This window comes from Prionailurus bengalensis, chromosome E1 (genome assembly GCF_016509475.1).
Source record: "Prionailurus bengalensis isolate Pbe53 chromosome E1, Fcat_Pben_1.1_paternal_pri, whole genome shotgun sequence".
Classification (NCBI taxonomy): Eukaryota; Metazoa; Chordata; class Mammalia; order Carnivora; family Felidae; genus Prionailurus; species Prionailurus bengalensis.
Window position 1 is genome coordinate 24801098 of NC_057347.1, and position 13126 is coordinate 24814223.

The following is a 13126-nucleotide window of genomic DNA, read 5'->3' on the forward strand; positions in this document are numbered from 1 at the left end:
TTTAATTTTTATTTATTTTTGTTTCAAGCTTTTACTTAAATCCTAACTAGTTAATACATATATAGCGTAATATTAGTTCCAGGCAATGTATTTATTAAATTGCTTGCTTCTCCAGCTGGTATGCACGAAGAAGTGATTTATGTCAATTTGTCTTTGCTCTCTAACATCTTAGTGTGTTGAAAGGCCAGGTATATATATTCATAAATAAATAGTAAAAGCATACATTTATAAATATGTAAAATACTTTAACCAAGGAAGAATTCTAGTAAGAGTGGTAATACAAAAACCTGTAAAGTGTAGCAGCAGTAGTCACTGGGGGAAATCAATACTGTAGTGATGTAGCTAGATTACTCCATACAGATAGCGCTAGGCTTATATTTCCTTTCTTTTAAAATGCCACTATCAGGGTACCTGGGTGGCTCAGTTGGTAAGTTAAGTGTCCATCTTCAGCTCAGGTCATGATTTCATGGTCATGGGTTTGAGCCCCGCATCAGGCTCTGTGCTGACAGCTCCCTGGAGCCTGCTTTGGATTCTGTGTCTACCTCTCTTTCTGCCCCTTCCCTGCTTACTCTCTTGTCTCTGTCTCTCAAAAATGAATAAAATTGTTAAAAAAAAATTTTTTTTTAATGCAACTATCATTATTACTTCTTTATGCTGGTAGATACCCTTTTTAAAGTTTCAGGGATGGGAAACTGTTAAATTTTGTTCATTCTTTGTCGTGTTTTGATATCCCCTTCAGTCATTTAATAATTAATTGAGAAAACTGTGATCTTTAAAGGATGGAATCAAGGGTATCCTAGAAAGAATAATCAATATTACCTTTATGTTGGACCCATGTACTTCTGCAAGAAGGATCTGTTCTGATTTAAGTCCACAGAGATCACTCAGCTGTTTTTTTAAACCTGTGTACTTTTCATCCATATTCAGTCGTAGTCCATATCGTACAGGGGTAGTACCATCCAGCTTAATAACTAGTAAAGAGAAAACATCTTTTAGGTATAATGCACATTTCACTGAAAGCTCTACTGTGTGTGTGTGTGTGTGTCTGTGTGTGTGTGTGTGTGTCTGTGTGTGTGTGTGTGTCTTGGAAACAGCAAACGTTTCAGTCTAGAATTTTTATTTTACATGTAAACTACAAGAGATGGTTGTATCATCAGGGATGATACTGAGTGAAATCATTATTTTTTGATGTTCATCTGATATAGAAGTGTGAGTGGTTTTGTAAGATTTTAAAGAGTTTCTGGCATGTTTGAAACTAACAGAGGTATCAATGGGCACAAGGCGTGGTCCCATGTTCCAGGGTCTGGAGTTCCTGCCTGAAATTACACTGTTGGATTATAACATGCTGACCAATTTTTATGATAATACATTATAATGTTTGTTTATTTGGGGGGGGGGGCAGAGAGAGGGAGATACAGAATCCAAAGCAGGCTCCAGGCTCTGAGATGTCAGTACAGACCTTGACATGGGGCTTGAACCTATGAGCCATGAGATCACCCTGAGCCAAAGTCAGACACTTAACTGACTAAGCCACCTAGGTGCCCCTATGAGAATGCATTATAAAGAAATGACTATACTTAGAAATTCAAATTCAGGCTACCTGATCAATGTAGAAGACATTGAAGTTAAGTAGATTTTCAGAACTTTGTGACCTACCTGTTATTTCTAAGTGCATATAACTGTCCATTGGTAGTGGCAAAGACAAAAAATTGAAAGGGTCAAATCGGACACTTATATGCCCACACGTTTTGCATCTGACTTGGGACCTTAGCTGCCCATGGAACAAATCCACAACAATCGATCTATTCCTTCTGAGATGGTTGTCCCATGCCTAGTAAGGAAAAAGATCAGAGAGCTTTCTTTTTTCAAAATTCAAAAAATAATTATTTCTACATAAATTCAAATAAATTGGTTAAATATTTTAGGTTTAAATGCCAAGAATATAACCCTCTGAAACTAATGTAACATTATGTCAACTATACTCCAATAAAAAAAAAAGAACATAATCCTTAATCTTCATTTAAGATATAGACACTTTCTGCCTGCAAATTTACAATTCAGATATGTAATTTAAAATGTACTGGCCTACTGAGATAGGAGAGAAAACCAGTTCTTGATTAGAATGTGATTCTTTCTGTTCAACCTAAATGATATTAAATTCAGATGGAAAATCCCATTTTTTTGTTCTTACCATGGTAACAATGATGAGAATTAAAGTTCTTTGTCCATTAAAGAGCAGATAAAACATACATATTCATCACTGTACACATCATTTTAGCAATTATGGGGACTCCTGAAGTTCTACTGAATAAGTCCTGCATCCTTTCCCATAAGTTTACAACGTAAAAAGGCAACATTTAAAATTTTTCATTAAAGATGCCTTGTTTTGGCATTACTAAACAAGAATCAAGCAGAGAAATATAAATTCTTTTACTTCCATAGTAAAATTTTGATCACAGAATAGTTTAGTTAGCATTCAACTTGTACAACACACATCTGTGGCCAGAACATTTTATCTATTGCTTACATTAGAAACTCAAAACCGACAAACCTCTGCAGCTACTTCCCAGTCTGGTCGGCCATCACTGTCCTTCAGTTCCACATAGGGCTTCTCATGGACTCGGTTAAGATCTTCATGGAGACCATCCAAGAGAAAAGCCAGAAGTTCTTGGGAGTCTTGTTGCTGGAATCCATTAAACCTGGGAGCATATTTTGCTATGGTCCACTATAAATATAACAGAATCAAACTCATTATTTGCTACCCCATAAAATTTGGAATGAACATGCCCCATAATTCAATCAGAGGCATTATAAGAAGATAAAGTATTTAGTCTGCCTCCATTTCAGCAAATATATTTGGAATAATCATGAAATCTCTCGTGTCTTAATTTCAAATGACAAAAAAAAAAAAAAAAAGGGAAGAAAAACAAAAAAGTATTTTGGCTAATTCTGTGTCCCAGTTCAGTATCATATAAGCAAAAAGTTCTTTAGGTACACAGACATTATTTAAGACAGGTAAAGACAGAAATATATATGTATGTATATATATATATATATATATATATATATATATATATATATACACATATGTATATATATATATTTTTAAGGTTTTTATTTTGAGAAAGACAGTGTGAGCAGGAGAGGGGGAGAGAGAGAAAGGGAGAGAGAGAAATAATCCCTAATAGGCTCCACACTGTCAGCACAGAACCCGATAAGGGGCTTGAACTCCCGAAACTGTGAGATCATGACCTGAGCCGAAATCAAGAGTTTGACACTTAACTGACTGAGCCACCCTGACACCCCAAGACAGAAATATTAAAATAGCATTTGCTTTCATTGAAAAATTCCTGTTACAGTTTTCTTTTACAGTTAACCTATCTAGTCTTATAACCTTTTATTACTAGAGGCAGAATAGCCTCATGTTTAACTCTGAGGACTTACTATCTTGTAATCTTGGGCAAACTATTTAACTGCTCTGAGCCTTAGTTTCCTGAAGCCATAAAATGAAGATAATAATATTGCTTTATATTACAGGACTATTTAGAAGATTAAAGGAGTTAATACACACAAAATATCATTAGAATAGTGCCTAGAACATGAAAAGATGCTCAACATCGCTCCTGATCAGGGAAATACAAATCAAAACCACACTCAGATATCACCTCACGCCAGTCAGAGTGGCTAAAATGAACAAATCAGGAGACTACAGATGCTGGTGAGGATGTGGAGAAATAGGAACCCTCTTGCACTGTTGGTGGGAATGCAAATTGGTGCAGCCACTCTGGAAAACAGTGTGGAGGTTCCTCAAAAAATTAAAAATAGACCTACCCTATGACCCAGCAATAGCACTGCTAGGAATTTACCCAAGGGACACAGGGGTACTGATGCATAGGGGCACTTGTACCCCAATGTTTATAGCAGCACTCTCAACAACAGCCAAATTATGGAAAGAGCCTAAATGTCCATCAACTGATGAATGCATAAAGAAATTGTGGTTTATATACACAATGGAGTACTATGTGGCAATGAGAAAGAATGAAATATGGCCCTTTGTAGCAACGTGGATAGAACTGGAGAGTGTGATGCTAAGTGAAATAAGCCATACAGAGAAAGACAGATACCATATGGTTTTACTCTTATGTGGATCCTGAGAAACAACAGAAACCCATGGGAGAGGGGAAGGGAAAAAAAAAAAAAAAGAGAGTGGTTAGAGTAGAAGAGAGCCAAAGCATAAGAGACTCTTAAAAACTGAGAACAAACGGAGGGCTGATGGGGGGTGGGAGGGAGGGGAGGGTGGGTGATGGGTATTGAGGAGGGCACCTTTTGGGATGAGCACTGGGTGTTGTATGGAAACCAATTTGACAATAAACTTCATATATGGAAAAAAAAAAAAAAAAGAATAGTGCCTGGAAGTGGTTAAGTAGTCAAATTTTTAGCTATTATGATTATTAATTTTAAACTAAAGTTTTTGTATTGTTTTTAAATAAAGATAAAAAATAACCCTAACTTTACTACATATGATATTAATGCAAAATTTGTATCCATGAATTTCAGTAATTACATTCTTTCAGTTTTTTTAAATTCTACAGATAGAATTAATTACTTTAGTAATGTCAAAAATATATGGAGTATCATTAACTAGACTCAGAGGTATATCTTGCAGTTAGAATACTGTTAATAGCAAAGGACTAACAATGGAAGATTTACTATATATACAAGTAAGATACCTGATAAATTAGTAAACTGAATGACATTCCAAATTTAGACTGTGACTTTGTTTCCCAGTATTTTGCATACATCTGAACAAGTAAAAGTATTTGACATCTATGTCTAGTGAAGGATCTAAAAAACATTAGTTAAACTAAAACTAAAAAAAGCTAAACATAAAAAGCATGTGGAGAAAAAGAATTACTTAAACAACTGCTTAGGACTTAAATACTTTCATATTATTTTAATCTGCTTACCCGAAGCTTTAATGGGGCGACATTCTTCTGAGTTCCACTCCAAAGTTCCTGTACTAAATCCCCATAGCACTTAGCCATATGCCCCTTCATACCAATGGGATTTGTCCTAGAAGTTTAAAGAGGAGAATTTTTGCCAAAGATTCTCATAAATCACAATCACAGAAATGCCTAGCATCTATTTTCTCACACCAAAATATCTTTTTTAAACAAGTATGTCTTTCCCCTCATTTCATACTAAATAGGGCAAATAAGACTTTTGGGTTCGTATCAAAATTATAAAGAGAGAGCAATGAATCAGGAAATATTATTACCTGTTGAGTTCATAAAGATGTCTCCCTGAGATAAAATACTGTGTCAGTGGCTGTGTGTTACTAACACACTGGATGCTTGAGTTCATGAAGCATGTGTTTCCCAGGTTACTCAGACCTGTGGCTCCTTTTTCTGTGGGAACTGGAACAAACAATATGAGAAAGAAACTTAATGTCACAGACAAAACAGTTACTTGTATTTGATGCAAAGATTTTTAAAATTCTTTCAGTTGGCTAAATGGAGCTAATACTTCTTTATCCAGTCTTGGAATGCTAAAAGTAGAGAAGGTTTTTCATGGGATGTCCCTGGCAATCATGATAATCCAAGTTCATTTGTGATCTAAAAGTAGCAATGATTCTCTTTAACTGCTATGATAGTTTTTTTTTTTTTTTAATTTTTTTAAATGTTTTTATTTATTTTTGAGACAGAGAGAGACAGAACATGAGCAGGGCAGGGGCAGAGAGAGAGGGAGACACAGAATCTGAAGCAGGCTCCAGGCTCTGAGCTGTCAGCACAGAGCCTGACACGGGGCTCAAACTCACGGACTGTGAGATCGTGATCTGAGCGGAAGTCGGATGCTTAACTGACTAAGCCACCCAGGCACCCCTGCTATGATAGTTTTTTAGAATTCAAACAATTCTCTCCTAGTATCAGGTCTTTAAAAAGATATAAATTATTTAATTGTGAGGTTAGAAAAAATGTGATGCTTCAGGAAAAAGTAAAGTAAAAGGGGAACTAGTTCACTTTTGAACTAGAGGGCCAAAAGTTGTTAACACTTCAATAGATAAGAAAATTTAAAAAAAAAAAGGAGGAGGAGGAGGAGGAGGAGCATAAGCAGAGGAAGAAGAAGAGGAAGAAGAAGAAGAAGACGACTTTTAAGATCATCTCTTTAAAAATAATACATCAGAGACTTACCCTTGTGTCTATCTATTTTACTACTGTTTGCTATAAAGGACATTTCCTCAGGCCAACTCATATCTTTGTTGCGAACTGGAAAGACAGAAAATGTGTTAATTTCTTATCTATATCCATTTAATTGCTTCTGTTTTTTTTTTTTTTTGAAAAGAGTTTATTTCTAAATAAACCAGAAACTGAAAAAAAAGGGGTTAATTTTGTAATTGATTCTAAAACTATTCCAACTCTATATTGGGGACTTTACAGTCACTTAATTAGAATTCATTAGTAAGCTATTCCCTCAATTACCTGCCTGAATTAAAATTATACTCAAGTATCGATAAATGTAATTAAAGCTCTTAAACTCAATGCATTAGAATTATCACAATTCCTTCTTAAATTGTGACAACTGTTAGAGTAAAACTCTATTTTAATACAAAGGCAGCTAGCAACGTTTCCAAAAATCTTGATGGGAAAAGATACATTTTAAATTTTCAATGACACATGCATGCCACTATGTAAATGTATATGTGAATATACAAGTAAGCTCTGTTGGTGAGTGACCAGTGTTGATGACTAATGAAAGCCTGTGCCACTAACTGTGCCAGAAAGTTAGTTTTCTTACTCAAACTCAAAAAAGGCAGCTTGAAATTTCTAAGAAATTTTGTAAATTTATAACCGAATTCACTTGTTTCTACCCACCATTTCCATCCATTGCCAGCCAATGAATGTAGACATATTTTTCTTTTAAAGCAATCTTGATAGTATGTAGGATTACATAAGACCTTAATAGTTTTTCTTTACTATAATAGTTAGAAAAATTATAAAATGAATTATTGAGTAACTAAACCTTAAATTCTTTCCCTAAAATCTAATATAGATGCATGCTTCCATCTTGTACCTTCAATTACCAGATGCTGCTCATCCTGGATTTTCAAATATTCCAATCTATGATCCTCATCATCCAGAAGAGTAAGGTAATTCTGGTAAGGAGGAGGAAATGTTTTTGTTAAATTGATTACTAAATTTAAAACAAAATGGAAATAAAATAAAAATGAATGACAAACACATCCTTGAAGTTCTATAACTTATGTGACAGATATGTGGATATTATAGTTGTTCAGAAATATTAATAATTTAGTTGGCAACATGAGAGAAAAACAATGTCAACTCCATAAACAAATACTTTATGTCTCTAAAAAAAAGTTATAACAGAATTTTGGGAGATCAGAAGACTCACTATACATCAAACCAAAATTCACTGAGATTTAGATTTTCTGAAGCACTTACAGAACTTTTCTCTAGTACCTGGTATGAAATTCAGTAAACGTGTTTGTGAACCAAAACTAGGGGTGTCTGGGTGGCTCAGTTGGTTAAGCATCTGATTTTGGCTCAGGTCATGATCTCATGGCTTATGAGCTCGAGGCTGTGTTGGGCTCTGTGCTGACAGCTCAGAGTCTGGAGCCTGCTTTGGATTCTGTGTCTCCCTCTCTCTCTCTCTCTGCCCCTCCCCTCTCATGTCCTCTCTGTCTCTGTCTCTCTGGCTCAGGTCATGATCTTACAGCTTGTGAGTTCGAGCCTGTGTTGGGCTCTGTGCTGACAGCTCAGAGCCTGAAGCTTGCTTTGGATTCTGTGTCTCCCTCTCTCTCTCTGCCCCTCCCCGCTCGTGTCTTCTTTGTCTCTCTCAAAAATAAATATTTAAAAAAAAGAACCAAAATATAAAATCATACAGGACAATTACACGTTTTTGTTTGTGCTCGCCCTATTTAAAGTGCTCACAAAGTTAAGTCATTTAATTCTAAGCGAGATCTATTATTTTGCCTGTTTACTCATGAGAAAATTGAGACAGTTAAGTAACTTGCTCTGGGTTATACAGCTAAAGTGGCAGAGACAAGATTAACCCCTGGCAGTGTGGTTCCAGGAATCGTGCTATTCACTATTATACCATACTGTCTCTCAATGGTGATCATAGGAGGATGTTACAAAGAGGGAACAATGGAATACAGAACTGGTTAAAACTATTTATGATCCAATTTCAAAGTATAATCTGCAAACACACTGCATATATTAAGAAGAACATATAACCATTTAATAGCACTGCCTCTGAGGAAAGTGGGAGATAGAGGTCAGAGGTTGGGAACAAAGAATTTTCACTATATACTTTTGTACCATTTGATTCTTTTCAACATGTGTATATAAATTACCTTACAACAGGAGATGACTTACCTCACTGTTGTACAGCCACAGACGCATATCTTCCTCTTTGATGCGTAGCCTCTGAGATAGATATTCATGAATTTCCTTGATGGTCTGCATTCGACTAAAACAGCCTGTATAGGCTAAGACCCGCTTTAAGGGCGCATTCGGAGAAGGTACATTTCCTATGGTCATAGTAATCATGATAAGGAAAATGGCAGATATAAAAAAGAGCTCCCTGATCAGCAATGACTATTTCAGAAAATAATGATGAGAAATGAGAATTACAGCTTTAATAATTTTAAAAATTAAGAAGCTTTAGGGGTGCCTGGGTGTCTTAGTTAAGCATCCGACTTCGGCTCAGGTCATGATCTCGTAGTTTGTGGGTTCGAGCCCCACGTCAGCCTCTGTGCTGACAGCTCGGAGTCTGGAGCCTGCTTCAGATTCTGTGGCTCCCTCTGTCTGCCCCTCCCCCATTCACACTGTCTCTGTCAAAAATAAATTAACATTAAAAAAAAAAAGAAGAAGCTTTAAAATAAAGCTGTAAAATGAAGACAGGGGACCAACTGTGTTAAAGTATGTTTAAATTCAGTCTTGGGGCGCCTGGGTGGTGCAGTCGGTTAAGCGTCCGACTTCAGCCAGGTCACGATCTCGCGGTCCGTGAGTTCGAGGCCCGCGTCGGGCTCTGGGCTGATGGCTCAGAGCCTGGAGCCTGTTTCCGATTCTGTGTCTCCCTCTCTCTCTGCCCCTCACCCGTTCATGCTCTGTCTCTCTCTGTCCCAAAAATAAATAAACGTTGAAAAAATAAATAAAATAAAGTCAGTCTTAACTTTGAAAGGAAGAGCAACAAAATCAGAGGCCCAAATTAACAGGCAGTATTTGGATCCCAAGAAAGGTGGCATGTATCAACAATTGACCCTGGTATCTTGGCTGTCCTCGGCAGGGTTACATGATGCAATAGCAAAACCAAAATTCAGTGTAAGAATGGGGAAGATAATATGGGACTGGATTTGAATTCCACAGTTAACTGGATTCATTGAAAAGAAAACCACTGGCCCAAAATGGCATCACTTAGGTTAAAGCGTTAAGTCCATAAACCAGGACTTAAAACCTAACCTAACTGCAGTTTCAAACCCCCAGAAATGTAACCTTTAACCAGTCAACATAGGAATTTGTCAGTACTAGGAAATTACTGATAGACTCCTACCATTCCCCTTAAGAGGGAGACCTTGCCTAAAACAGTGGAATCTTTGCTAATAGTTTCCCTTTTTCCACTCCCTCTCTACCTTTAAAAACCTTTCCTTTTCTGTAAGCCCTTGGGAGCTCCCTACTACTTGCTAGACGGGATGCTGCCAAATTCATATAAATTGATTAATAAAGCCAATTAGATCTTTAAAATTTCCTTCATTGAATTTTTGTTATTTAGCAACCTGACCCACTTTCTCCCTTTTTTTTAGGTTTATTTATTTTGAGAAGGAGAGCAAGAGAGCGTGACTGAGGGAAGGACAGAGGGAGAGAGAGAATCCCAAGCAGGCTCCACATTGTCAGGGCGGACAGAGCCTGACGTGGGGCTCAATCCCACAAACTGTGAGATCATGACCTGAGTCAAGATTAAGAGTTAAATGCTTAACTGACTGAGCCACCCAGGCACCCCCTGACCCACTTTCTTAAAATAAACTATCTGTGAATTACTAACCCTATCATTCTCAGTCATTAAGTGCCCTGATAACCTGGCACATTAGTACAATTACATAAGAAACTTTTGTTTAGAATTCTAAGTAGGCATACACTCTACCAAGTGGAGTTAAAAGTGAAATTAAGAACCTTCCTGTAAATAAAAAAAAAAAAAAAAAAAAATCACCCTGCTGAAAAGGTAGGAGGAAAACCATATGGCCTGCCTGCCCAGTAAGAAGATAGCAGACATGATCTTTAATTCCTAGAGGGCTCAAGAAACAAAAACAATGGCAGCAAGGGAAAAGAGTGAAAAGTAAAGAAAGAATATATCAAGTTTAACCACATACTTCAAAAGAGAAGGTGGATGAAATGACAAGGGATTATGGAAGTCAAAAATCGTTTGCTAAAACAATCTACTAAACCCTGGTTAATTTTTCAGCCAAAAACCCAGGCAAGAGTTGTAGCTTAAAATGGTCCTCTCTAGCTATATAGCATGTTATAGTTTACTGAACAACCCAAAACAAAACAAAAAAACCCTTAGCATATCAATATAATCCACCTAGGGTACAAGTATACATGCCAGGCAATTTTCTACCCATTCAATGGAGACTTAGCTTTTTTCCCCTTATTAAATGCATGTAAGTCTTCATCTACTAAACAAAGCAGAGAAAAGTATTGGTATCATCCACTTTTTAAAGAACTTCCAAAAAGAATTCACTCACCTACAATAGGTTGAAAAATCATATAAGAAACAAAGGCCTCTGTAGCTTTCTCTGTCAAAAAGGCTACATTGAAGGCTTTAAACATGGTTTGTACATCTGTCACTTCAAAAGGAGTAAAGAGCCTAGTAAATAACCCTTAATACATTGAGTAAGAAGAAAGATGAAAACTATGTTACAGCAGAACAAAACCCAACCATGATCAATTTTAAACACACAGCATAGCAAATCTTTTAAAGTCATCAGTGAGCAAAGAATAATTCCTAACAGAAAGTAATAGAGCAAATTTCTCCAATTATACATCAGAGGATTAGTTACAAGATTACAGCAAGAAAGCATCTTTTTTACAAACTTCAAAATGATTAATGATTGATTTCAGAACTAATTAGTAAGGAATAAAAATTTCAAATTAAGAATAAATTTAGAGCAATAACTACCCAGTTCTAGGATTCAAAAGCATTTGCAAGTGTAGTGTCCAAGTCAATTTCTATGGTCTTAAGCCACATAAGAAATTTATTTGAATTCTAGACAGTTTTTATAGCATAGCTCATTAAGCAGGCAGCCACTTATTACACATACTTTTGTGTTTTTGAATAGCACCAACAAATCTAGTGGAATTTACAGAAGCAGCAAAAATCTAGGATCAGCACAAGAGTTACAAAGAATACTTACTAAAACACAACAACACATTTTTCCTCTCATGTTATCTTTCAAAGAGAATTGAAAAAAATATATGCTAGGGTGCCATGGAAGCAAGGCAAATACTTTTATTCAATGGAAAATTAAATCAAGAATGTTTCACAGTGATTCTATTTCACTGTTCCTTGATTTTGACATTTTCCCCAAAGACAAAATTTGGTTAGGTAGAAGCCAATGCTTTGCTATAATTCTTACCAAACAATATGTGTAAGAATCTCCATATATAATTTGAATATAACCTTTAAGAAAGGGGTAAAACTAATTCTATTTAATTTCAAGGGAGGGATGATAGTGATTATAGAGTTGGTTTGGGTTCTTACATACTAAGTTATATTAATTATAATAACATTGTGGCATTATTAACACAAAGTCTGAGATTTTGTGTAAATGGATGAACTCATTACTTCTGCTGAAGAACAATGTCAAATATTTGCAAAGTAAAAGCACAAGGCAAGTCCTGCCTGTCAATAAAATTTAACATAACAGAGAAATCAAGGGGGAACTTTTTGTATGTAATACATCAAAATGGGAACTTTTATGTCATTTTGATAGGCTTGATGTTTTTCAAAGCCAATGTATCATTTTAGTTTTCAAAAATATATCCTTCATTTTATATATATTATCTGTCTTCTTATAAAGGCTCTGTGGGCCAAGCATGAGAAATGTATCATGTTTTCTCAAAAAAAGTCCCCCAAAACACCAACCAACAAACAAAAATATGATATTGCAAAAGAAATTACTTTCAGATATTTGAGTGGAGGTGAAAAGATTAGTCAGTCACAGACTGACAGATTTTACCTTAGGTCAAGGAAATAATTTACAATGGATGGTTTTCAAAGAAAAAAAGTATATGAAATATATTTCTATTTATTTTCTTTGTATGTTGACTAGCCAGAAAAAGAAACAACTCTTCTCAGTTTGCTGCTGAGATTTTGCCACTACCCCATCTAGTCTTGCGCATGACCATAGATCTAAGCCCCATTGATGATTTACTGATTCTGAATGAAAGCAGATGGGAATGTGTATTAGTACAGTGGCACCAGACTTCGAGCAACTTGGGTTTTGTTTGTTTGTTTGTTTCAACAAATGCATGGTATTCTTGCTGCATTCTTAAGTTACCTCTTGGTAAATGCTGAGGAAACATTCTCAGGCTCATCATACCCATATTCACCCAGATGTTAGACTGCTGTGTCCGAGTGGCAGGCTGCTGTCTTAGGAAGAGAAGATATCGAGGAAATAACTCTAGCTCTGGGATTTCTGTCTTGCTATTCTTGATTACCTGTTGTCATAAAAGATATAATGTGATCACTATAAAAGAAGAAACAAAATTTGTCATTTTTATCTAATTTCTGAGATGTATGTATGTATGTATTTAGAGCGAACAAGGGAAGGGCAGAGAGAGTGTGGGAAAGAGAGAATCCCAAGTAGGCTCCCTAGTGTCAGTGCAGAGCTTGGTGTGGGGCTCAAACCCACAAACCGCAAGATCATTACCTGAGCTGAAATCAAGAATTGGACGCTTAACCGACAGAGCCACCCAGGAGCTCCACGGACAAATTCCTAGGACTAGAGGTATAAGTCAAAAAATATGGAAGGTCGTATCATTAACTACAAGTCCTTTTGCCAAAGCGTACCAATTTTCTTAGAAGTGTATGAACGTACTTCTCTCAT

At 36.1% G+C, this 13126-nt stretch overlaps 1 protein-coding gene across 3 annotated transcripts in view; it reads right to left on the bottom strand.

Moving 5' to 3' along the window:
* The window catches only part of USP32 (ubiquitin specific peptidase 32), a 242916-nt gene that overhangs the window by 30029 nt on the left and 199761 nt on the right, over positions 1–13126 (bottom strand). For 2 of the 3 annotated variants that reach the window (XM_043583858.1, XM_043583860.1), the window contains 9 exons: positions 12578–12737; positions 8397–8551; positions 7072–7153; positions 6192–6266; positions 5279–5417; positions 4968–5073; positions 2552–2725; positions 1657–1831; positions 820–971 (listed from right to left, as the gene is read on the bottom strand). In XM_043583858.1, the coding sequence (XP_043439793.1) occupies positions 820–971; positions 1657–1831; positions 2552–2725; positions 4968–5073; positions 5279–5417; positions 6192–6266; positions 7072–7153; positions 8397–8551; positions 12578–12737 (1218 nt within the window). The remainder of the gene's footprint in view (positions 1–819; positions 972–1656; positions 1832–2551; positions 2726–4967; positions 5074–5278; positions 5418–6191; positions 6267–7071; positions 7154–8396; positions 8552–12577; positions 12738–13126) is intronic. The other variant, XM_043583859.1, reaches the window with a different exon arrangement.